The sequence below is a fragment of the Staurois parvus genome, unplaced genomic scaffold, assembly GCF_062004578.1.
Source record: "Staurois parvus isolate SC_StPar_1 unplaced genomic scaffold, SC_StPar_1.0 ptg000902l, whole genome shotgun sequence".
In the NCBI taxonomy this organism is placed as follows: Eukaryota; Metazoa; Chordata; class Amphibia; order Anura; family Ranidae; genus Staurois; species Staurois parvus.
In genome coordinates, this window is record NW_028318698.1 from 125,178 (window position 1) to 152,729 (window position 27,552).

A 27,552-nucleotide genomic window follows, 5' to 3' on the forward strand; every position below is an offset into this window, starting at 1 on the left:
TTTGGTGTATCTGTAGGATATGTGAAAAAGAGAGTATAGCACCACCCACAGGTTAAAATAAAATAAATGCAAACACCAAGTCCTGGTTGAGGCTCTCCATAGATCAGTCCCTCTACATGTCCTTCCCACCACTTACGTGTCTGCTCACCAGACAAGGAAGGGTGTGTAGTGCTACGCCCATTGCTAAATCAACTTTCACTTTTGCTCGTCGTGCTGCTTACTAGTCCTCTTCTTTCTTCTCTTCTCCTAAATTTTATGTTTGGTTTATTTCTAGCCGTCAAGCCTACCGTCATGGCGCTAGATCTGGAATCCCTTACTCTGATGGCTGGCGTTGCCAAAATGTTCACCGTTCTCTTTGGCTCAATAAGCTGACGGTATCCATATAGGGAAGGCCTTGGTGAGTGACTTTGCATTATTCATATGTTTTACATATGCTCCAGCCTGAGACGATCATTCAGAAAACTCTGTCTAGTCCCAAGAAGACCATGTATGACTAATAACATCATGGGCCCCTGGGCAGAGTAATGCACTGGGACCCCTACCAGCCTGCCCCAATCTACGCATCTACCCAAGGAGAACCGTGGGCAGCACAGTACTGAGAGCACTAGTGGTGTAGCATGGGTGGCCAGTGCTCAGGAGAAGGAAAGAATTGTGCCCCGCTAGCACTCCCCAAGTCCTGTCCACTGGAAATAAAAAAAAATATTTATATATATACTGTATATGTATATATATATATATATATATATATATATATATATACACACACACACACACACACACACACAGTATATATGATACACAGTAGTAAGATCTGTGTCTTACCTAGAGAGGTACCAGTAGCATATCCCAGTTCAATAAAAAACAGGAATGTCAAAGGCAAGTAAACAAGGGTGAGGTTTCAGAAACGCCTATCAGGTGGAGACGGCAGGCAACACAGGTACTATGTATACAGTATATAACCAAGGAAATCAACCATTGGGGTAGCCACCTAACAGACCCCTTCAGAGGATAAACCCAGGACCCCCCCCCCACACCCACAATGCACCCCCCCATCCCCCACCTTCATATTGTGCACACCAACTCCATTTACCCACCACCGTGCACCCCCAGGCCCTCCACCTCCATATTGTGCACCCCAAATCCATACACCCCCCCACCCACCATGCACCCCTAATCCCCCACCTTTATATTGTGCACCCCATCTCCATACACCTCCCACCAACAGTGCACCCCCAGTCCCCCCACTATATTGTCCATCACAACTCCATTTACCTGCCACACAACATGTACCCCCAGTCTGTCCATATTGTGCACTCCAACTCCATACACCCCCCACCCTCCATGCACCTCCAAACCCCACCTCCATATTGTACACCCAAACTTTATACACCCCACAGCCCACCATGGACCCCCAGTCCCCCCACCTCTATATTGTGCATTACAACTATATACAGCCCCCAACCACAATGCACCCTCAGCCCCCCACCTTCATATTGTACACCCCAACTCCATACATCCCCACCTACCATGCACCTCCAGTCCCCCACCTCCATATTGTGCACCCTAACTTCATACACCCCTCCACCCACCATACAACCCCAGTCCCCCAATGCCACATTGTGCACCCCAACTCCATACACCTCCCCACCCACCATTCACCCCCCAGTCTTATAATCTCTATATTTTGCACCCCAACTCCATACAGCTGCCTACCCACCATGCAGCCCCAGTCCCCATCCCCATATTGTGTACCCCAACTCCATACACTTCCCCACCCACCATGCACCCCCAGTCTCATAATCTCTATATTGTGCACCCCAATTCCATACACTTCCCCACCCGCTCTGCTCCCCCAGCCCCACACACCCAAATTCTGCACCCCAAATCCATAAACACCCCACCCACCATGTACCCCCATCCGCCCACCTCCATATTGTGCACCCGAACTCCATATCCCCCCACCATGCACCTCCATATTGTGAACCACAAATCCATACACCCCCCACCTTCATATTGTGCACCCCATCTCCATACACCTCCCACCCACAGTGCACCCCCAGTCCTCCCACCTCTATATTGTGCACTCCGACTCCATACACCCCCCACTCACCATGCCTCCCCAGTCCCCCCACCTCCATATTGTGCGCTCCAACTTCATAAACCCCCCACCCACCTTCATATTGTGCATCCAAACTCCATACACCCCCCACCCACCATGCACTTCCAACCCCCCCACCTCCATATTGTGCACCCAAACTCTATACACTTCCACACCCACCATGCACCCCATTCCCCCCCCCCTCCATATTGTGCACCCTAACCTCATACACCCCTCCACCCACCATGCACCCCCCAGTCCCCCATCTCCATATTATGCACCCCAACTCCATACACCTCCCTACCCACCATGCATCCCCGGTCTCATAATCTCTATATTGTGCACCCCAGCTCTATACAGCCCCCACCCACCATGCACCCCCAGTCCCCATCTCCATATTGTACACCCCAACTCCATACAACCGCCCACCCACCATGCACCCCCAGTCTCATAATCTCTATATTGTGCACCCAAACTCCATACACCCCCCACCTCCTTATTGTGCATGCCAACTCCATAACCTCCCACCCACCATACACCCCCAGTCCCTCCATCTCTTTATTGTGCACCCCAATTCCATATAACTCTCCCCCAAACTCAATGGTAGTTGGAAGAGTTCCAGTGGAAGACATGCAGGTTGGAGGTGATCCTGCGTAAGAGAGGAAAAAGAAGAGATCTGAGCCATCCTCAACTATACCAAGCAGTATGCTGCTACATACCCAGCAGGAACGTGCGGCTCACTCTCCTCAACTCCGTCCACTGTGACCTAGAATCATCCGGCTGGACCCACCCACACAGCCTAAAAGGGATAGGAGGGAGCTCACTGCTGACAGAACCAGAATAGGAGCCTTCACAGACCGATCCACCTCCTCTTCTCACCCAAAATCCTTACTCTTAGGGCCGGTTAACTCCATAAAAACGCAGTCCAGATGCTTTCTGGATGTGCATTTTTGGCACGCTCCGATGCATTTTTTATGTGTTCCAGTTAATTTTTTCCCCTCTCTTTTTCGTCAATTGTGTTGTACATTTTTGTTGTGGTTTGGTGCGTTCCAGTGCATTTTATTGCGTTTCAGTACAGTTCTGTGCAGGAAAAATGCAGCCTGTCGTACTTTTTTTTTTTCGAAAACACACTGGAACTGCAAGCACTGACGTGAACTATGACATTGACAACAATACCTACTTTCTCTGCGTTTTGGATGCAGAAAAAAAGCAACTGAAACACATGTAGTGTGAACTGGCCCTTAAAGTGTCACTAAACCCCGGACCCTGCATTCTCTATATCTGGTCTCCCCAGACCCTGCATTCACTATATCCAGTCTCCCCGTACCCTGCATTCACTATATCTGGGCTCCCCGGACCCTGCATTCTCTATATCTGGTCTCCCCGGACCCTGCATTCACTATATCCGGTCTCCCCGTACCCTGCATTCACTATATCCGGTGTCCCCGGACCCTGCATTCACTATATCTGGTCTCCCCGGACCCTGCGTTCACTATATCTGGTCTCCCTAGACCCTGCGTTCACTATATCCGGTCTCCCTGGACCCTGCGTTCACTATATCCGGTCTCCCTGGACCCTGCATTCACTATATCCGGTCTCCCGGGACACTGCATTCACTATATCTGGTCTCCCACAGTACACACAACATGGAAATGCAATTATTTTAGTAAATATAAATTGTTAAATACCTTTTCTCATCAGGAGTATATAGCAGTCTTGTGACTTCTATCAGTGTCCAGCAGAGAACTGGTTAAAGCTTGTAGGAGGAGTTTTCATTCTGCTCTAGGGAGGATGCAAAACCCCTGACTCTCTGTCTGGACAGTGCTGGCTGGTCCTGTGTGACACTTTAAAAACCCAAATATTCCATCTGGAGACCTTTTGGCCAGGGCAAAGTGGATTATATCAATAACCATAACCCTGTATCAACCATAAAATGTAATTCCACTAGCCAGGCGATAAGGCCGTGGGCAATTGCAAATGACAATAACTGTGGTCAAAATATAACAATAATAAAAACTGATGTATTCCATGTATTCATGTAATAAAAATGTAACCCAAAAATAAATCAACAAAATAAAAAGAATTGCTACCAATACCCTAAAAAAAGAGACAATAAAACAAAAAGAAAAAAAAAAATGAAGGGAGAGAAGGAGATGAAGAAAAAAAAGGGGGGAGGGGGATTGGAAAGGAGAAACAGGGCATGAGGCCAGATTCTGTCTAAAGAGTCCTCCTAGAACAACATAGGAAAAAAGGAGGGGAGGGCCAAGTAATACAATCCTCAACCCTCGAAAGTATTGGGAAAATGTAGCCAAAGTTTGAAAATGTTCCTCTTTGCAGCCACTCTACTGGGGATCCTAGGCTGCTGTTAGAAATCATAGGATCCCATACAGCCAACCTGATAGGCCCCTCCCCCCACCTCCCAAAAAATACAACTCCACACAATTATGAATTAACACAGTCAGTGGTCGGCACCAATCACTCATTGTGTTCATTCAGGAAAGGAAAGGGCTGGCAACTGTGACATATTTACCGGACCCTTCCCCCACTCTCCTTCCTGAGGGATCCTATTTTGTGCTTACAGCTGTTCATGGGAAGGAAAGGAGGCCAGCCAAAAGTGCTGCAGGGGTGGGGGTACACTGGGGGGCCTGGGCAGCAGGGGGAGACGTATGGTGTACAGGGACAGTGATGGGTGTGGCGAGGGGGGCAATTACTGGAACTAATTTCTGCAGCAGCTGAAGCCAGTGGGAGGGAGAGGAGAAGAAACCAGCTTTCAGCTGCTGCAGAGAAAGCCATACAGGGGATTGGTTCCAGATATCCCCCACGCCCCCACCATGCCGATCACCCTCTCTGCCCATATCCGATTCACCCAGCTGCCTGGGCCCCCCTGCTGGCTTGGGCCCTGTAAAGGAGGACTGGTGGTACCCCCTTTTTCCACAGCCCTATGGGGATCCTTCCAAAAGTCTCTCTTCAGCATGGATCAACTTTTCCATTGATCAAATCTTGTTCATCTCATACACCCGTTCCGCCTTTGAGGGACAGAACGACTTACACCAGTTACGAGCTCTAACAGTTAGCGCTGTGATGAGCATATGACATAAGATGTCTTTTCTAATAGATTTAATAAAAAACTGGGATGGTTGATAACAGGGTCACACGAATGTCTAGTTGAAGAGAAGAATCCATCATTTTATGATAGATACAGAATATCTTTGACCTCTGAACAATTTTTTTACTAAAACACTTTTCCTTCTCATTTCTAAGCTTTGATGTTCTGGATCCACTGCCTGCAAAAAGGGAAGCCTTTAAAAAAATCCTTCTCTACTAAGGATCTCCAGCTCCCCTGGCTCGGCCCCTCAGAGAGATTGGTTTCCGACTTGCCTTGGGGGGACGGGAAGAAGTCACACAGTAGGCATTTACATGCTTTCCTAAATAGTCTCTGCTATCCTACTAGGCCAGCAACCATCCTCACTCCACTTCACCGGGCACTCTTCTCTACTCCTCGCAACCCAACTACAGCAGAGGCATAACTAGAACCTTCAGGGCCCTGGTGCAAGAAATCATGAAGGCCCCCACTGCTTCAGTCTTGAGACCCTTTCCAACGGTCCCGTGGACCTTTCCATTGGTTCCGAGGCCCTTCCTTCTGAGCTTGGGGCCTTTTCCTCTGGACCCCAGGCCCTTCCCACTGAGCCCTTTACTCCCAACTGCAGGAGCCTTTTCTTACGGTCCTGCAGCGGGACCCTTTTACATGGCCTTCCTGCCGTTATGGGACCCCCTCTATGGTGGCAGAACGACAGGCCCTGGTCAGGACCCTGGTAGTTCCACCACTGAAATACAGGTCCTTTTATGCCCCATGACTGCTTCCAAGGTGAGCCAGGGGCTCAAGGGACACTTAGCAGACATCCAAGAAATTGCACAACCCAGAAGGGACACAAAAGCAACCCAATACGTGCTGCAAGAGTAGGATCGCACAATATAGCCCAGAAAGGTTGGAATAAAATAACGTGTATACCCACGTCTTTCTTTTTTTTTTTTTTAATATGTATAGAGTAGGTAATGGTCAAGACCCCAGTCAGATTTTTCTGCTGTCAGGGAGATTTCCCTTCATTTCCCAGACACACAATGGAATGTAGAAAGAGATCTCTTTAAAGCAAGGGGATATCCCCCTTAGACAGTTGTCATCACAAAAAGTATCCCCATTGGAACATTTCCTCTCGTTACTGTGAAAACTCAAAAAGTGTGGATTCCCCATTACTGTTTGTAATAGAGACAATGGTCACAAAGATCAATATAGTGCTAATATTCCCAGTAGACACAGCAAGCTATAAAACCAGACATAGGCTCCAAATCATCCGTATCCAGTCTAAAACTAAAAAAAACCCAAAAGGTTTATGTAAAAATATACAGTACTTTAATTACAGTATGCGCCTTTTAAATAGCTGGAAATGTCTTTTCTTGGACATGTTATAAAAAAATATTTTTCAACTTATGATGTATTTTGTTTCCAATGCCCAGGGACCTGATTTATAATTCCAGTTCAAAGTTCAAGAAGCAACCTGAAAGTCTTTACTGCTTCTAAGAAATCTGTTCAACATCAGCTGTATTTATGCAAAAAAAAACACATAAAGACTTTTGGCTGATGAGCAAAGAATCATACTAGAAGTTTGTTCCAATGATCTGATCTTCTCATCTTGAAAAAGACTTCAAACTTCTCAGGAGACCTAAAGTGTTCCCAGACCAGAACCTCTGCTCTAAGTTAGGTCATGGCTTTGGCTGGAGGCCTTGATCTAGGGTTCCATAGGATCTGGAAAACTCAGAGTGCAATGGCGTTCAGTTAGTAACGGAAAGTGCCTGAGATGTACAGCTAGCAAAGCAAGCCTGTTCTGGACACAGCAAAGATTGTTCTGGACATAGCAGAGAATTATATTGGAAGTTTGTTTTCAGTGATCTGATCTTCACACCTTGGAGAGGAAGCCCATCTCAAGAACCTGCCAGAGACAACCTGAAAGTCCATATTTCTTCTAGAAGATCTGTTCAACATCAGTTGTATTTATGAAATTGAAACATAAAAACTGTTGACAGATGAGCAGAGAATCATAGTAGAAGTTTGTTTCAGTGACTTGATATTCTCATCTTGAAGAAGAAGACTTTAGGCTTCTCAGGATACCTAAACTGTTTCCAGACTGGAACCACTACTGCATGTCAGGTCATGGCTTTGGCTAAGGGTCTTGATCTAAGATTATAGGATATGGAAAGCTCTATAAAATAGGAAGATGAAAAGTGCAATGGCATCTAGTTAGTAACGGAGAGAGTGTACCTGAGATGTACAGCAAGCAAAGCAAGTCCATTCTAGACTAAGCAATGATTGTGATTGCCAGAATCAATATCTGCACAGATCACATATCGGTGGTCAACCTCTGTATTTGCTTCTCCTGTCCTGAGTTTTGGCTGACAGAACTGCAGTAGTTATTGACTTGTAATACTTTTTTCTATGACTTCTAGAGACTTTTAGGGCTGCGAATGTATTCATCAGAACAACGTTCTCCACACATACCTTGAAGTAGTGGCTTACTTTTGTTTCAACACATGTTCTTCATTCTGCTCTAAGAAATACTTTATTATTAAAGTAAGAAACACAAGACTGCATGGCTTCTAATACAGGTGAGTGTTTTAGCACCAAAAGGTTCCTGATTTTTGACACAAGCAATCAAAATTATCCTGTATAAATACACAACTACGTTATATGGCCAAATGTTTGTGGTCACCTGACCGTCACGCCTACCTACCTATATGGCGAAAATAATGTAGACCCTTCAAATGTAGTTCAGATGTTTCTAGTGCAGGGTACCTTTAATGCTACAACACGCAAAGACATTTTGGAAGTTTTGTGAAGGCCCTTTTTTCTTCCAGCATGACTGTGCCCCTGTGTACAAATCCAGCTCCATAAAGACATGGTATGACCCATTTGGTGTGCAGGAACTCAAGTGTCCGGCACACAGCCCTGACCTCAACCCTACTGAACAATTTTCGGATGAATTGGATTGCCAATTGTGAGACCGGTCTTCTAGTCAAATATCAGTCTGTGGTGATCCCTAATGGTGGGTTGTTAAGCCAGTTCCTAGGCTTGCCTGTGGACTTAAAACACTTTAGGGTAATGTGTCTGAGACATTACAACTCATACTTCTAGACCATTTCATAGGCTAATGTGTTCTTACACTCCTAATGAGAGTTACATAGAATAGCATCCTTTGATTCAGGGTTGGGTATTGCTGTGGTCGCACTACACACGCACCCCAAAAGACTATGCGCACCCATATACCAGGAGCATAGTTACCCAAGGTGTTGCCTGGCAGACTGACCCACTTTCTTCCAACCTCTTTCAGCCCTATTCCTATCTAAAGCAAGTCCATACTCACTCCCTGAGGTATAGGCCACACGCACCAACCAGCAGTGAAGGAGAGACAAAACTTTGTCCATCAATTTTCTTTGGTTTTAACTGAACATAACTGGAAGCATAACAATCCATCAATGACATGGTTATAGTCGTAGCAGAACAGAGGTGTCCAACTCTTGCCCGCTGAACAGGGTCTGCACTAACAAAGTTTTCCCTTGCAGTGGGGCTGTGTCTGCATTGCACGACTTACCTGCTCATTTTTGTCTAGGGGATTGGAGAAGGGAGATATTCTTACCTATTCCTCCGATCCTCCCCACACAAGATCATTGCCTGCAGCTCCTGTCCCCTCGCAGTCTAGCGGTCTTGTCTGGTGGACTGTTCCTGACATGATCAAATGCATAGATCTGCTCTGGATGTGAGGATGTCAGGAAGAGTCCACCGCTGGATCGTGGGGGAACGCCATTTGCCGCTGAAGCAGAGGATTGGGTGAGTATAAGCTTTTTGGTCACCCCAGTACAAAACGATCAGTTAACCCATGCAGTGCAGGTACCATGGCTAGCTCTAGGAGGGTGCTGGGGTGGGCTATGCCCCCCCCAGAATTTAGTTGTTCCCCCCAAAGCCACCCTTAACCTACCACTATACTGCCCAAAATTGACACAATACCACCCTAATATGCGATACTTTACAGCTCTAGTTTGACGTTATACTGCCCTAGCCTGATACTGTACTGTTCTTAACTGACACTATACTGATCTCAGTTATGCATTGTGTGGGGAGGAGGAGCTCTGCTGCCTGTGTCCAGTCAGTGTGCAGTGCAGAGAGGAAATAAGGAGCTGTACCCTTGTCAGCAGTGACCCCTGTCTTCTGCCCTGCCAGCAGTGACCCCTGTCCTCTGCCCTGCTGACCTCCCATCCTCCGCCCCCCCTGGCATTTTTTACTGCACCCCCACATCGGACAGGCTAGATTTAGCCCTGGCGGGTACAGCCCTACTGTATGGAAAAACGTTTTTTGGCCAGGAATTGGGCGTTAACCCACTTGGGGATACATTTTCTGTGGTGTACCCTTCAGGAAAAGGCTGATACATGAAGCATCTATATCATAGCACTGAATGACCCAGGGGACCCCTTGGGGGCACAAACAATTATACTGCACTCCTCTCTTGCAGGACACCACTCACCACTCCAACCCCCTCTAACCTCCAACCAGTTCTATATATACCCTCCTCCAGAGGAAGAACAAAAGTCTGCAACTCACCCAAACTAATAGGGCAAAGCAGACATGAGAAACCCCCTTTTTCCTACCTGATACCTTTCTTACCCTCAATTATATACTCCAATATCTTGCGGAAAGCCTTCCCAGAAGAGCAGAGGATTATAGCCACATAGTGGAAAACAAGTCCATATCAACGGGCATTATTTTGGAATGAAAGGCCCAACAAGCTCATCTAGGTTTGATGGTCAGATGTCCATGTTTGGCCACATAGTATATACCCTGCCGTATGACATCACACAGCTAAATTGTCCAATCAGGTAACAATTGAATTGCCAATGACACCTGTATGGTATACAGTCAGAACCATCTTTCCCATTTCTTGAAGGAAATTGTGATCTCATATTACAAACTTTTGTCTTCCAGGATTTATCTGCCTTTTGCTCCTCTTGTCAGCAGCTAAGGCAGTTCATTATGTACAGACTGGAACAGATCATCTTTTCTGTGGGTTTCAATGTCATCAGCAACATGGAATCCTGAAGCTTCGGCGAAATCACACAACTGTTCTTGTAGTTGAATGTTTTAAGTTGGTTCACAAAATTCATCGTTGGGGGGACCAAAGAATCATCATGAACAGTTCCAGCGGTTGCTTGATGCTGAGAGATGCTCAGAAGAATGACACTGGTTCATACCAAATCTCTTTTTATGATGGTTCTATTATATTATTATTAGAACCTATAGGAATTGTTGTATTAGGTAAGATGTTTTTCATGCTTCAGGTCAGGGATCTCCTATGTTTTCAGAACGGGGGTTGCTTTGTATATTTTACAAATAATTGTGGGCCAAAAAAAATCCTCATCAGAGTCCCCCTTATATTTGGGTCCCAAGAGAATCTTCCCCTTACATTAAGGTTCCCATAAGATTCCCCCTTAAGGTCTCTGACAGAGTTTTCCTGTACACCAAGATCCCCATAAGAGTCCAATTTACATCAAGATCCCCATAAGAGTCCAATTTACATCAAGGTCCCCGTTAGAGTTCCATCTTACATCAGGATCCTCATTCGAGTCCCATCTTACAGCAGGGTCCCCATTAGAGTCCCCTCTTACATCAGGTTTCCTGTTAAATTCCCTCTTACAGCAAGGTCCCCATTAGAGTCCCCTCTTACAGCAGGGTCCCCATTAGAATCCCCTCCTACATCAGGGTTCCCATTAGAGTCCCCTCCTTCATCAGGGTTCCTGTTAAAGTCCACTCTTACACCAGGGTCCCCATTAGAGCCCCCTCTTACATCAGGGTTCCTGTTAGAGTCCCCTCTTACATCAGGTGTCCCGTTAGAGCCCCCTTTTACATCAGTATTCCAGTTAGAGTCCCCCCTTACATCAGGGTTCCCATTAGAGACCCTTTTACATCTGGGTCCCCTTTAGAGTCCCCTCTTACACCAGGGTTCCCGTTAGAGTCCCTTTTTACATCAGGTTTCCTATTAGAATCCCCCTTAAATCAGGATTCCCGTTAGAGTCCCTTTTACATCAGGGTTCCCTTTGGAGTTTCCCTTTACATTAGGGTCCCTGTTAGAGTCCCCTCTTACATCAGGTGTCCTGTTAAAGTCCTCTTTTACATCATTGTTCCTGTTAGAGTCCCCTCTTACATTGGGGTCCCCAATAGAGTCCCCTCTTACATTGGGGTCCCCAATAGGGACCCCTCTTACATTGGGGTCCCCAGTAGAGACCCCTCTTACATTGGGGTCCCCAATAGAGACCCGTCTTACATTGAGGTCCCCAATAGAGTGCCCTCTTACATTGGGGTTCCCATTAGAGTCCCCTCTTACATCAGGGTTCCCATTATAGTCCCCTCTTATATTGGGGGGGAGAGGACAATAGAGTTCCCTCATACATCAGGGTTCCCATTACAGTCCCCTCTTACATCAGGGCTCCTGCTAGAGTCCCCTATTACATTAGATTAGATTTACACAGCCCTGCCACATAGCTCAGCCCTGCCAGGACACCTGAGTTTTCTCTGCTGCACTCAAGTAACATGTACAGGTCTTGTCCCTCCCCCAAATCATGATTGGCCCAAGAAGGAGAAGCAGCAGACTACCTCTTGCTCTCTCCTACTATCAGCATGTTCCTTGTTAACACATGAGCACCGCAGAGAGATAGATATAGATATGGACAATGGAATTGGTAACCATTATCATGCCTTCTTTTTGTTTTCTGTGGTTCTTTCAGATGCTGTGAAGATACAGAATATAACTAGCAATAGCAGCCTGCAGGGCTCAGATGTCTCCCTGGAGGTTCTGTTCTCCGGAGGAAATGCCTCTGTGTTATGGGAGTTGGATGGAAGCTCCCTTCCTCCGAGATACATCCTAAAAGACGACAACCGAACTCTTATTATTAAGAATGTCGATACGAAAGATGCGCGGAGGATGCTCACTGTCTGGGTGAAAAACCCTGTGAGCGAAGATAAACGTGAATATCATCTACTGATTCAAGGTATATAAAAAAAAATTGGTATAAGGTATGCAAAATAAGATAACAATTCAAGTGTTACTAAACCCGGACCCTGCATTCACTATATCCGGTCTCCCCGGACCCTGCTTTCTATATCCGCTCTCCCCGGACCCTGCTTTCTATATCCGCTCTCCCCGGACCCTGCATTCACTATATCCGATCTCCCTGGACCCTGCATTCACTATATCCGCTCTCCCCGGACCCTGCATTCACTATATCTGGTCTCCTCTCCCCGGACCCAGCATTCACTATATCCTCTCTCCCCGGATCCTGCATTCACTATATCCACTATCCCAGGACCCTGCATTCACTAAATCCAGTCTCCTTGAACCTTGCATTCACTATATCCACTCTCCCCAGACCCGGCATTCACTATATCTGGTCTCCTCTCCTTGGACCCTGCATTCACTATATCCGCTCTCCCCGGACCCTGCATTCACTATATCCACTCTCCCTGAACCTTGCATTCACTATATCGACTCTCCCCGGACCCGGCATTCATTATATCTGGTCTCCTCTCCCCGTACCCTGCATTCACTATATCCGCTCTCCCTGGACCCCGCATTCACTATATCCACTTTCCCAGGACCCTGCATTCACTATATCCAGTCTCCCTGAACCTTGCATTCACTATATCCACTCTCCCCGGACCCTGCATTCACTATATCCGCTCTCCCTGGACCCTGCATTCACTAAATGCGCTCTCCCAGGACCCTGCATTCACTATATGCGCTCTCCCAGGACCCTGCATTCAATATATCCGGTCTCCCTGAGCCCTTCATTCACTATATCTGGTCTCCCCGGACCCTGCATTCACTATATCTGGTCTCCCAGCACTCTGCATTCACTATATCCGGTCTCCCAGGACCCTGCATTCACTATATCTGGTCTCCCCGGACCCTGCATTCACTATATCCGGTCTCCCCGGACCCTGTATTCACTATATCTGGTCTCCCACAGTACACAGAAAATATAAATGCAATTATTGTAGCAAATATAAACTGCTAAATACCTTTTCACATCAGCAGTATATAGCAGTCTTGTGACTTCTATCAGTGTCCAGCAGAGCACTGGTTAAAGCTTGTAGGAGGGGTTTTCATTCACCCCTGATTGTCCTATGAGGCTGCAGGACCCCTGACCCTCTGTCTGGACAGTGCTGATTGGCCATGTGCTGATCACATGCACTCTCCCAAGAAAAAAAACTCTCTAGCAATACACACCAAACTGAGCATGTGTAGCTTGCTCCCAAGGCTCTGTTCTACCAGGAGATGGATTGGGGACAGTAGAAGAAGGGGAGGATCAGAGAAGATAGGATCAAACAGCCTTTTTACACAATGCGGAGGATTAACCCCTTAGGATCCACAGTGAGTATACCAAGCATGCTTTACTGCATATACAGACCGATTTTACTGTTGTGGGTTTAGTAACACTTTGGATCTTAAGCTGGACTTTAAGCAATTTTCTTTCCTTTCATAGGTTGCAGGAATGAAAATTGCTTGAGTTTTTGTATTCTGTATTAAAAAAAGTAAAAAGAAAAAACAGGCTGGTTGTAATGAAGTTGATCAATAGATTGACTTCACAACAAGCCTGCCCATAGATGGATCGAAATCCGTCTGGTCCCTGCTGAAGCAGCTGAAGTTAGATCCTTCTATGGTCGCTTTAGGCTAGGTTCACATCGAACGTTTACTGCGAGCTGCGTTTTGCAAAGACAGGCTGCCACAGGGAAGAAGACCCTGACCCTTTTTTGAAAACCATCCGTTTTCATGCACCCAAAAAGCGCCATGCGATACGTGGGCGTGCCATTAAGAATTAATGGAACCCCCACGTGTCTGCTAAAAAGTGGCTTTGTCTGCGCATGCCTGCGATTTAAACACATTCCCGCACCCATAATAGTGTGAACCTTGCCTTATCAGCAATATGTCCAAACAAGCTATTTCAGGCCAAGGAAACACAAACTAAAAGACAGGGAGGGGGCCTGTCAGTGATCAGCCACTGATAGTGGAACTGTGACAGTGCAGCGGCCAATCTGACATTAACTGACATTGGGTGGGAACTGACTGCCACTGACATCACCAGTGACACTAATACAGTGATCAGTGATAATACTACAGTATACAATGTCACTGTACTAATGACACTGACTGGGAAGGTGTTAAAATCTCAGGGTAATCAAGGGGTTAAATGTGTACCTAACAATGTGTTCATTTGTGTAATGTGTGCTGCTTTTTACTAAATATCTCTTTGTCTCTTCTCCCTGCTTTGCATGGAGAAGAAGCAAAGCGATCATTCCCTTTGTACAGAGCCGTGTGTGTGTGTAATGTGAGTTGCTTTACTAAGAGATCTGGATGTTTTTTCTCCCTGCTTTCCAGAGAGAAGAAACAGCCAGATCGATGATCAGTGTACAGATTCCTATGTGTTTTGACTACACGGCTGTGGGCAGTGATTGGACACAGCCGATTAGCAGGTCCTGGTTATGAATCATTGGCTGGGACCTGCTGACAAATTCCTGTGTACAATCGCATTGGGTGTCGGTGGGGGGGGGGGTGTGAGTGTGTGCCCTGTACATGAAAGAGTCCAGCAACATACAGGTGTGTTGATGTGCCTGTTCAGGCCGCCCGTCCGCAGCACATTGTAGGCAGGCAGTCTGCAAGTGGATAAAAAAGATCTGTGTACTTATCTATTTTCAATCTGGGCGGTCACATGATACTGCAGCTCTGTGCATGGGAACGCTTGACAACGACTGTGAATTCCGGGAGCCGTGACGTCACCCATCAGCTCACATGGCTCAGTCGTTGTCGGTGCTTCATCCTCTCCCCTGCAGCAGCTGCTCACTGACATCAGAGAGCTGGAGCTCTGGGATCACATGATGGGACCGGAGTAGATTAAAAATAGGTAAGTACACAGATCTTTTTTATACAGGTCAGACAGGAATAGGTAGGAGGTGGGGGGGAGCATTTTTAACAATAGTTACAATAAGGCCTTTCTCCACTTTCAGGGCCAGTTCACACCACATGCAGTCCAGTGCCTTTTTTTTCTGCATCAAAAACGCATTGATAGTAGGTTACATGGTTTCCGATGGCATAGTTCACACCAGTGCGGTCAGTTCCAGAAAAAAAAAAAGTAGAACATGATGCACTTTGTTTTGCAATGAACTGTAATGGAACGCAGTAAAACGCATAAAAAAACGCACTTACATGCACCAAAAACGCACCTGTCCTTAAATGTGTCAAAAAATGCATTAAAAATGCACATACAGAAACGTATTTCTATGAAATATCGCCAATGCTATTTGGTATTTTGGCTGTACTCCTATGGATCACATGAATGCAATTTGTTCTGCACCCTTATGACTCATTTTCATCCAACAGCAGGCTAAAGTCCGCTGTCAGCTGACGTCACTCACCTGGTCCAGGTTCTAAAAAGATCCCGACCATATGGTTGGTATCCCCCCTAGGAGCCGTGATCGGCAATTGGCTCAGACTCTCAGCGATCCACCGAGAGTCTGAGGCAGCTGCTCCAGCCCCCTCCACAGCTTAGCATTCCAGGGAGCGCTGGAGAGGCAGAGCAGAGAGCCGGTGACTAACAGTCTCTGCTCGGAGCGGAATGAATAACTGAGCGATCAGCGGTTCGATGCTGTATCCACCTAGGTGAGTATACATTTTTTTTTCTATAAAGTCCATATTTCTCTTTTAACTGCTTGCCTTCCCGTAGGAGTACGGCGGCAAGACGGCCTCTCTGTGCTGGATCATGTATTTAATACGTAATCCATCTCTTCTGGGTAGGGAATACGCGTGCGTCCACCCATCCACCACCCCCACTGCACTGTTTAGTTGCAGCACAAGCCAATCAGCAGGTCCCGGCCAATGATTGATGGCCAGGGCCTGCTGGTCAGCGAAACAGAGGACAGGACAGAGATCTGTGATTGTAAACAACACAGAGCTCTATCCTGACTGCGGGGATGTGCCGGTTTTTGTTTTGTGGATAAAAATTGGCACATCCCTTAGTTATATCCGCACACAGTACACACACCAAGCACTATTAGGTACACAGTTAATCCTTTGATTGCCCCTAGATGTTAAACCCCCTCCCAGCCAGTGTCATTAGAACAGTGTCAGTGTATATTATTAGCACTGATCACTGTATTAGTGTCACTAGTTCCCAAAAAGTGTCAGTTAGTGCCAGATCGCCCACTGCACTATCACAGTCCCATTGTAAATTGCTGATCACCGCCATTACTAGTATAAAAAAAATCTAATATATACCAAGTTTTGTAGATACTATACCTTTGATGCAAACCAATTAATATTGGAATACTTATTGGGATTTTGTTTTTACAAAAAATATGTAACAGAATACATTTTGGCCTAAATTTATGAAGAAATTAATTTTTTTTATTGGATATGTTTTATTGCATAAAGTAAAAAAAGTTTTTCCTCAAAATTTTTGGTCTTTTATCGTATATAATAAAAATAAAAAAACAGTGGCCATTACCACTAAAAGAAAACTCTATTTGTGTGAAAAATGTCATTTATGTACAGCATTGCATGACCGCACAATTGTCAGTTAAAATAGCGCAGTGCTGTATAGCAAAAAATGGCCTGGTCAGGAAGGGGGTAAAACCTTCTGGAGGGCAAGTAGTTACAGAGTACATGTACTAAGATTCTGTGCCCCAAAAAGGTAAGCAGAGGACTAAGGACTAGTCACCTGTATTGTCTGTGGTCTCCCTGCTGCTGCTCTTTCCTCCATTACTGACTTACAATGCCTTACTCTGCACTGTGTCTCTTTGTGAAAGTGGCCAGAATAGTAGATGAGCAGGGCTTTGCTTCTTCACATACAAACTATTTCCCTGATGACCTGTGAGGAAATATTCAAGAAGCAGGTGAAGGAAGCACAGATCTACAGAATGGATGAAGAAGGGAGATCCTTGCAGTGCAGGTTCTCGAGTACAGCTTCCTCTCTAGCAAGGAGAACAGTGAGCTGCACAGGAGTGGCAGCATCAAATCTCAATCCAAATCTGGTAAGACTAGCAGCCAGACACAGCAGTGCCTTAGCTGATCCTGCATTGCAGATCTTCATCTACAAAGCTAAAGAACAGGTGTGCCTAGGCACAGATCCAGGGAATGAAGGAGAAGCAAGGAGATCCTTGCACTGCAGCTCCTCAGGTACAGCTTCCTCTCCAGGAAGGAGAACAGTGAGCTCATCTCTTTGATCTGCAGGTGAATGTATCAGCCTAAACATATAACTAACAATGTTACTTTGTATCCCTCTATCTAATGTCTGAAACACTGAATCATAAGATCTTTCAGTGCCTGTTCACATATAGTGCAGTGATCAGCATTCTTCCACACAATCATCGCTAGGACACACAGAAAACAGTTGTTTTCTAAGCGTCCTGTTATAAAATGCAGACATGCATTTATACCTACCTTCATTTTGTAAAGCGCTGGGCAGACTGTTGGCACTAAATAAATCCTGTATAATAATAATAATAATAACAAAATGCTGCATTTTTTGCAGCACACAGAAAGGCACCACATGTCACTGTGCAGCGTAATGCACTGCGCTGCTGAACAGTGACATAAATGAATTGTCATTTTGCGTACATCAAATAAAGTTTGTAGAAAAAAAATGGAGCTGTGTGATGCAATGAAACATCACTCCGCCCCCTACTGCTGATTCACTGCTGCTGGCACAGAGAGCTGCATGCACACTAAAGTGTTGCAATTTAATGTACAGACAGTGTATGAACTGGCCCGTATTGACAGCAGCAGATGAAATAGCTGCTATTTTTACACAGCAACTTCTGGCTGTAATTTTTACTGCCGGGAATTTCTGGTAAATGTAGGAAGACAGCGTATATTACATGACCAGTGTGTTTAGTTTTTTTGTGTAGCACACCCAATTTCCACAATGAAAATCCATATAAAAAGCAGATAAAATTTTTAGTATTAAAAATATTTAAAATTAATTGTAATTAGCAAAAATACAATTTTTGCTATTCTTTCCTTTTCACAGATGAAAGATGTCAGTACTGCAGAAGTCATGAAGCAATACTTATTATTTTACTTGTATTTGTCATCATTGCTGTCTTGGGTAAGTTGTGTGCATTATTGTTAAATTACTTTGTAATAATAACACACACACAGTTGTGCTCAAAAGTTTGCATCCCCTGGCAGAAATAGTGAAATTTTGGCATTGATATTGAAAAATGACTGATCATGCCAAAAACTCTCTTTTATTTAGTGATAGTGATCATGTGAAGCCATTTATTATCACATAGTGGTTTGGCTTCTTTTTAAATTATAGTGAGAACTGAAATCACCCAGATGGCCCGGATCAATAGTTTCCATCCCTTGGAATGTTCGGCCTTGGTACAGACACACAAGGTGACAAACATGGGTTAAAATGGCAATTAAAGGTTAATTTCCAACACCTGTGGCTTTTTAAATTGCAATTAGTGTCTGTGCATATATAGTCAGTGAGCTTGTTAGCTCTCACGTGGATGCACTGAGCAGGCTAAATATTGAGACATGGGAAGCAGAAAAGAACTGTCAAAAGAACTGCGTAACAAGGTAATTGAACTTTATAAAGATGGAAAAGAATGTAAAATGATATTCAAAGCCTTGAATATGCCAGTCAGAACTGTCCAATCACTTATTAAGAAGTGGAAAGTTTGGGGTTTCCTTAATACCAAGCCAAGGTCGGGTAGACCGAGAATGACTGCAGCCACAAGTGCCAGTAGTATTGTTCGGGATGCTGTGGAAAAAAATGGTGCGGTTGTTTCAAGGAGAACAATACGACGATACTTAAACAAAAATTAGCTGCATGGTCGAGCTGCCAGAAAGAAGCCTTTACTGCTCCAATGCTACAAATAAGCCTGGTAAGGCAAATCGAGGTGTTGTCAGGCATATTGTAACCTGGTCTAGCAGTTTGGCCCAGCCATGCCTCCAAGGTCGGAACAAGGGGTGGGCAAGAGGGGAAGCTGCCCTGGGCACAGACTAGCAAGGGGGGGGAAAGAATAAATGCAGGGTGGTACACCACTTTTAAGGCTTGTATTAACAGTGGGGGAGGGGGGTGCAATTCTGGATCCTTGCTTTGGGTGCTGGACAACCCCATTCTAGTACTGCTTGCCCTTGGTGCTCAAGCGGGCCCACCTCCACCACCAAGACCCTATTGTGGCCAACACAGTGTCAACACAATTGTGGCCAACACAGTGCTGACTCATTCTTTTATCAATGAGTTCTTATGAGTATGTGCTCTCATCACATACTGTATTCTGGAACAACTTCTTTAGTTTAGATACAGATAAACTTTATGCTGGCACTAGAGTTTTTGGAGGACTACAAAAACAATTGGCCAAAAAAAATAAGTAATGCTTGTAAAAATTAATGCTTCTATGATCTTTTGTTTTTTAGGCCTATTAGGCAAATTTGGGTGTAGACTCTGAAAGTGAATCCATGTACTGTTTTTTAAACCAGGTTGGAAATATATGATTGTGCGTGGGTTCTGAGCTGCATGGACATTTCAAAGCCTCCAAAGCTCCACTGCTACCACAACTGGTCTCTAACTCTACTTGGAGTTGATAGATTGAAGATGTGAAGAATCCGGAGATAGCATCATGTCACTACCTTCATCTCCCAAGCAACCAGCTCTATTCTTTTAGAAGCTTTTCACAAATACTAATCTTTTATAAAACTTCCAATCATGTGCAAGCAAAAATACAGGTTTTTTTTTATCTTCCTTTAATTTGATTGGGTATTCTTTGCAAAGTAGCGTTTCACCACCTTCACTAAGCTCCGAGGAAAATTCTCTTTGCAAAGTGCAACTTCCCTTGCCTTTAGTAAATCAACCCTATGTATCTCTTTGTGAAAGCAGCCAGCTTAGTAAAGGAGCAGGGTTTTGCTTCCTCGTGTCAGACCTGCCTCCCTGATGACTTGTGCTGAAATATTCATGAAGCTACAGGAGATATGGAGAAAGCAGGGATATTCTTGTACTGCACTTCCTCAGGTACAGCTTACCCTCCAGCAAGGAGAACAGTAAGCTTTTCTCTTTGATCTGCTGGTGAATGAAACAATGTAAATATATAACTAACAATGTTCCTTCATATACTGTATCTCTATCTAATGGCTGAACAATATTTGGAAATACTGTATCCAATCTTTTTTTAAGCAAAATCTGACTGTCACTTAACCTGCTGGGAATTGCTGGTAAATGCAAGGAGCTGCAGTGGGGGCACACCCAATATCCACAACTGGATATATACATACATACACACACATACTGTACATTATATATATATATATATATATATATTTTATAAAGGAACCACAGAATGGAGGAAGCAGGGAGATCCTTGCACTGCAGCTCCTCAGGTACAGCTTACCTTCCAGGAAAGAGAACAGTGAACGCATCTCTTTGATCTGCTGGTGAATGACTTTGTATCTCTCTATCTAATAGATTAACAGTCTATGTAAACAATGTACCCAATATTTTTCTTGAGCAACTTCTGACTGTCATTTAACCTGCTGGGAATTTATGGTAAATGCAAGGAAGGGAGCTGCAGTAAGGGAGAAGGACAGAGCATACTACACATGCCATTTGCACACCAATATCCACAACTGGATTATATATAATGGCTCATGATTAATCTAATGTTCAGATTATATAACACAAACACTACCACACATTCATGAAATTGAATCCTGAGATTTTTAGTAGAATGTTCCTATTAACCCATATACTGTATTTCATATTATTCATATTAATTAGCATATGTATAATTGATATTATAACAACTTACACTCTCATTATATAGAAAATCTAAGTTAAACTCTTACTACTATATTTTTCTAAGAACAAGGATGATATTCTTTAAACTTCACTCTCTCAATCAACATTGACTATTTTTAATCCTTATGCTACTAGTATTAGTAAATAGATAGGAAGGTACATAATTTTTACTTGTTGTAAACGTTTCTTCCTGGTTTCAGACCTAGGCCAAAATGATGTCATACATCCCAGGAGTCTTCAGAGGGGAGGAGGGTTTTTCTCAGCTAAGCACACCCTCCTGCATGCCTGAGCTAAGGACAGATGGATTCCGGAAAGTAATTGCTACATGAATCATCTGCCCTTACTCAAGATGGCCATGGCCAGAATGCCAGGGGGTGTTTTTTCAAAGTGATTCCTTAGCAAAATAACACATGGAGACATGGAGTTCGCTCTGAATATTAAAAATGAATTAAATAGCAGTTTTGGTTTATGGTGCTCAGATGTAGTGTAGTTCACCTTTATTTTGAAAAACAACTTGGACAAGAAATGGATTAAAAACTTTTACTGTCTACGACTTTAGTGAATAGAGTATAAGATTAGAAAACCATGTGTGTTAATTATGCATTGAACTTTAAATAAAACTTTTGAAAAAAATTTTTGGGATGGAATAGACTATGAGAATACACACACTATATATTAATATTTAAAAAAAATAGAGTAATAAGAAAATAAAACAGGTAATTCTGCCTCTATATAATATATGATGAATAATAGTGCATCTTTGTGTAATCAATATATAAATACATATAAAAACTGTATAAGTAGAAAACTGTAAGACATTTATTACATAGAATGGGGTGCATTAGAGTTCATTTTGTTAGACAACAAAGATAAACTTTATTTAATGATGGATATGTTGGGTATCATACTGCAGAAGAGGAATTTAACTGGGTGAAAGAAGAAAATCAGTTGTATTGAATAGTTTTGGGATGCCTCAGACATTACGTTTGGGCACCACATCCAATTGATAATGTAAACCCATAAGCCCTCCACAAAGATTAACATTTAAGGTGCCCCAGAGAGTCCAACAATACAATGTTTAAAATGTAGGGGGAATAGACACTCCTTAAACAAGGGCTGTGGCAGCGGCACCTGCACAAGATGAGGATATTTTTTTCCTATAAACCCTGTAGGATGGTCTGCTATCCTTAATAGCCCTCTGTACATTGAAGGCCACAATAATGCCTGTCCCCTGTGCCTTTCGGTTAGCTCCCTGCAACACACTGCACTTGCATGGATGTGGTATTATGCTTCCTGTTAATACTCAGTATCTGGCTCTCTATATGCTCCCCGCGTTCACACGTGAGGGACACCTGCCCCCTGTCCTTCTGGAGTCCCTGTTGCCTGGCCAGTGGGGCTCGGCTTCATCCTTGGTGGTCACGTCCAGTGCAGTGAGATATTATTGAACAGCTTACCCATCTATACAAATTCCTCCTGAGGATGCAGATCCCTGCGAAATGCATAGATAAATAATGTTGCATGAAAGAAGTTGACACTATATACCTAAAAGTAACTTAATACCCCGTGCTGACAACCGCATATCTACAATAAAGTTGGATGTTATATAACTATTATAGGGGAGCTATGTCTCTCTTCTTTTATGGTCCAACTTTGCAGTTGTCTACAAGTCTAATTTTAACTTAGTGTCTCTCTTCCGTGCATTTTAAATGTTGCAATGTTGGTCTTTCCTGGGGCATCTTCAAAGTCCATCTTGGTTGAGAGCATATGGGTGGAAGAATAGACAATGACTTTTACAAATGTTTAATAAACATATAGGAATTCTGGGAAAGAATGAAGCTTGATTGCATGACAGGCATCAGATTTATGGTTACAGTGACACAAGCTTTGGCAACCAATCATATCGTAGCCAATGTAGTTCTCTTGTAAAATTTATTATGAGAAGGGCCTGCAAGCCCCTATGTCCTTCAACATAATGTTGACTGTTCCCAGCTGTTATTAATAAATATGCATCATTGAAGGTCCTACCTGGTCCAATCTTTCTTTATTTCAATTTCAGATTCCTCTCAATTGCCCCATTGGCAATGTCAGCTATATTTAGGATTCTCATAGGAAGCCAAAAACATATTGCTGCCAAAGATCAGCTTTTTATCCCACAATACAGTTGAGAGGACTCCAATAATATATTAGGAAATAATCTCAATATTATGAAGACTGACCTAGCGGAATATGCTCAAACCCTACTCTTCTATCTTGTTCCTGAGGTCCTGGGAGTAGATGTAGCTATCACGATCACGGTCAGGCTCGAAGACCAGTTGCTATAGCAGTGGAAAGGCTCACACCAAAACCAGCAGGATAGATACACAGGCGGGTCATGCTGGCGAAAGAATGGGCTCACCTGAGGTGCGGAGTCTAAGTACTAACTGGTGTTCACAGGAGCTCCTGATGGTGGAGATGGATTTTGCTGCATGTTAGCACCAGGTCGTGGTCCTCGGGATCACCCCACCAGGAGGTGTGCAAGTGGAGGTCCAGTAGCGTATTAAGCAGGTAAGGATCAAACAGAAGCATAGTCAGTAAACAAGCCAAAGGTCGGTAATGAGCAGTCGCAGGCTGGTATCAGACAGAAGCATAGTCGAGGAACAAGCCAAGGGTCAATAATGAGTGGTAGCAAAATATGGATGCCAGCAGAGAAAGCAAGGCGTGAGATACTAGCTGAAGAGAGCACAATATTCTGGCAAACAGGAAGTGCAGAGGCATGGCTTAAATCAGGAAGTTCATGGGAGGAGCAAAGGGTTCAAGGTTCATGACAAGCAAGCTCAATCAGGATCATTCAAATAATTATCAAGGGAGCTGTCCAGCATTCCAGGTGGCTCAGCAAGAAGAAACATTGCCACATACCACAGAAGACCCAAGTTCAGAACCAGGCTTTGACAGTACTTACCTCCTCCCAGGATATTCCCTGGATGTCTTAGGACCAGGCTTGTGGGAAAAGCTCTGGTGGAATTCTCTTGTTAATCTAGGAGCATGAACATTTTCCTCAGGCTCCCAACAATTCTGCTCTTGCCTATATCTGTTATAGAGTTATTATACAAATACTGTGACCCTACTTGCATATGGTAATATTGCATTGCCTTACACTTCCTGTTTCCTGTTCTATGCTGACCTGGATGTAGTTCTGTTGTACAACATGATTCCTCACACCAGCATCTTGTGTTGTCTGCATTCCTGTACATGAAACATGGTGTCAGAAGTGACTTGAATCAGGACTGAGCCTCTTGTTTGGAGCACAGCAGCTTTGGGAAACACTGGTTTGTGAACTACAGCCTGAGACTGAGGATTTTCTGATATTTGATAGCTCAGAGGCTTACTAACTATGACTGCCATGAATTGCATACTTCCCCCAGAGGGGATGAGAATGAGTGGGGATTGGAGCAGCAATTGGGAATCTTTCAGAGCTGAATTTGAAGATTATTCTCTGGCTACAGGCTTGAATGTGAAATGTGCAGGAGTGCAGGCAGCAACTCTGAGAAGAGTCATGGGCAGTGAATGCAGGCATGTGTATGAACACAATCCGACCCTCACAGGAGATCAGCAACACAATGTTACAGCCATTCTAAATGCACTGGAAGCTTATTTCAAACCTGCTAAAAATGTCATTTATGAAAGGTATGTGTTTGGATGCTGCAAACAAGAAGAGGGAGAATCTTTTGATAACTTTGTTATACGCTTGAGAGAAAAGGCAGCAACTTGTGAATATGGTACACTCAGAGACAAACTGATAAGGGACGAAATTGGGGACGTAAAATCTATAGTCCGTGCTCCCCAGTTGATGGAGAGATTGTGAGTGGAAAACCACTGAATGCCCAGGATGATAGGAAACTTGGGTGATGTAATCAGCTGAAAGCTGATGGTCTCACAATGGTCAGCCTCAAACTGGAGTACCAGAAGAACTGTTTTATGGGTAACCGGTCCTGAAGATAAGGATGAACCATCAACCGTCTCCATATCAATAAGGGCAAATGTATTTCTTGCTTGAATATTATTGCTGTGAGCAAATTCTATATCGATAAAGTTCCCCCCAGCCCCAGAGTCCAGCATAGATGAGAAGGGGATTTCACGGCCCTCAGTGAAAAGTTTAATAGGGATGACAAAATAAGAGAGAGTAGAGAGTTCACTTTATTTTCTTCAGGAATCACTGGGGAGATAGACTGGCTAATAGAGTTTATTTGTTCAGGCACAATCACATCAGCCATAGCAATTGTTCTTCTTTGTTAGGACAATTAACTGCATAATGACCAGAGTCTCCACAATATAGACATAAGTTCTTTGAACATCTTCTCTCTCTCCTGAAAGAAAATGGATCTCTTGATAGCATCAACCTGCATAGGCTCGGGAGTGTTAGAACCCGGAGAGACTTTTGAATCCTGCTGAACAAATGGGCTAGCAGAGAGATGCATGCCACCGTTATTTCCAAACATTCCCAGCCTCTCCTTTCTGTAAGTCTTTGATCGATTCGGATACATAATTGGATGAAGGCATCAAGATAATTAGGAGTATCTACTCTAGCAAGCTCATCCTTTACCTGTTCAGAAAGCTCTTGGCGGAAATGGCTTTTTTGTGCTGCAGGGTTCCAAGTGGTATCTGCGATCCAACATCTGAATTCAGCTGTGTATTCAGCAACAGAGCGTTTTCCTTGGTGCAGACTACAACTTTGCTTCGGCAGTAGCACAGCAGCTGAGATCACCAAAAACCTGATTCACTGCGGTCAAAAAGGTCTCAAAATTATTCAGAGTGCCACTGTCTTGTTCTACAGTTGCAAGAAAAAGTATGTGAACCCCTTGGGATTACGTGGAGTTTTGCATGAATTGGGCATAAAATGTGCTCTGAATGTCATCTAAGTCACAATAGAAGAACACAGTCTGCTGAACATAATACTACACAAACATTAGATGTTGCCATGGTTTAATTGCACATAACATGATAACATGTAAACATTCACAGTGCAGGGAGGAAAAAGTATGTGAACCTTTGGACTTAATAACTGGTTGACCCTCCTTTGGCAGCAATAACCTCAACCAAACGTTTCCTGTAGTTGCAGATCAGACCTGCACAACAATCTGGAGTCATTTTGGACCACTCCTCTTCACAAAACTGTTTCAGTGTAGCAATATTCTTGGGATGTCTGGTGTGAATCGCTCTCTTAAGGTCATGCCACAGCATTTCAATCGGGTTGAGGTCAGGACGTTTTCCTGCAAAATGTCTTGATAAACTCTGGAATTCATTTTCCCATCAATGACAACAATCCGTCCAGGCCCTGAGGCAGCAAAGCAGCCCCAAACCATGATGCTCCCTCCGCCATGTTTTACAGTGGGGATGAGGTTTTGATGTTGGTGTGCTGTGCCTTTTTTTCTCCACACATAGTGTTGTGTGTTCTTCCCAAACAACTCAATCTTGGTTTCATCTGTCCACAGTATATTTTGCCAGTAGTGCTGTGGAACATCCAGGTGCTCTTTTGCAAACTTCAAACGTGCTGCAATATTCTTTTTGGACAGCAATGGCTTCCTCCGTGGTGTCCTCCCATGTACTCCATTCTTGTTTAATGTTTTCCTTATTGTAGATGTGTCAACAAAAATGTTAGCATGTGTCAGAGATTTCTGTAGGTCTTTAGCTGACACTCTGGGATTCTTCTTTACCTCATGCAGCATTCTGCGCTGTGCTCTTGCAGTCATTTTTACAGGATGACCACGCCTAGGGAGAGTAGCAACAGTGCTAAACTTTCTCCATTTGTAGACAGTCTGTCTTACCGTGGATACATGAACATCAAGGCTTTTGGAGATACTTTTGTAACCCTTTCCAGCTTCATGCAAGTCAAAATTCTCGATCGTAGGTCTTCTGAGAGCTCTTTTCTGCAAGGCATGGTTCACATCAGACAGTGCTTCTTGAAACCAGTAAACCCAAAACAGGTGTGTGTTTTTTAAGGACAGGACAGCTGTCAGCAACACATCCAATATCATCACACTGATTGGAGTCAAGGTTGGCTCACTCCTGGCTCCAATTAGCTCTGGGAGAAGTCATTAAGCTAGGGCCTTACATACTTTTTCCTCCCTGCACTGTGAATGTTTACATGTTATGTGCAATTAAACCATGGCAACATCTAATGTTTGTGTAGTATTATGTTCAGTAGACTGTGTTCTTCTATTGTTGTGACTTAGATGACGTTCAGAGCACATTTTATGCCCAATTCATGAAAAACTCCACGTAATCCCAAGGGGTTCACATACTTTTTCTTGCAACTGTATATAAGGGGAGACCCAAGCTAGAGTTTCCCCAGTCAGAAGTCCAATAATAAACATTACTTTCTTTTTCTCTAAAGGAAATACAGCATTGTGCATTTGGAAATATATATGACACTGATTAAAGAAGCCCCTGTTATAGCGGTGGTCACCATTAAACTTAGATGGTTGAGGCTGGGGCATAGGTGTGTTAGTATCATCTTGATCCAGTAGTTGTCTCTGCAGAGTATGAATCTCTCTATGTTGTCTATCCATTATACTTTCTAGTTT

At 44.0% G+C, this 27,552-nt stretch overlaps 1 protein-coding gene across 1 annotated transcript; it reads left to right on the top strand.

Moving 5' to 3' along the window:
• Positions 1-74: 74 nt before the first annotated feature.
• Positions 75-23,013, top strand: LOC149442202 (uncharacterized). The gene is made up of 7 exons (XM_089656364.1): positions 75-161; positions 275-397; positions 6,611-7,756; positions 10,125-10,454; positions 11,921-12,184; positions 18,218-18,295; positions 19,681-23,013. Exons 3-7 carry the CDS (start codon positions 7,741-7,743, stop codon positions 19,710-19,712), a joined length of 720 nt encoding a protein of 239 aa, XP_089512490.1. The 5' UTR covers positions 75-161; positions 275-397; positions 6,611-7,740; the 3' UTR covers positions 19,713-23,013.
• The last annotated feature ends 4,539 nt before the right edge of the window (positions 23,014-27,552 follow it).

Coding starts and splice junctions, on each gene's coding strand:
- LOC149442202 (XM_089656364.1), top strand. Junction 10,455..11,920: donor TATAGGAATTGTTGTATTAG/GTAAGATGTTTT, acceptor TGGTTCTTTCAG/ATGCTGTGAAGATACAGAAT. Junction 12,185..18,217: donor ATATCATCTACTGATTCAAG/GTATATAAAAAA, acceptor TCCTTTTCACAG/ATGAAAGATGTCAGTACTGC.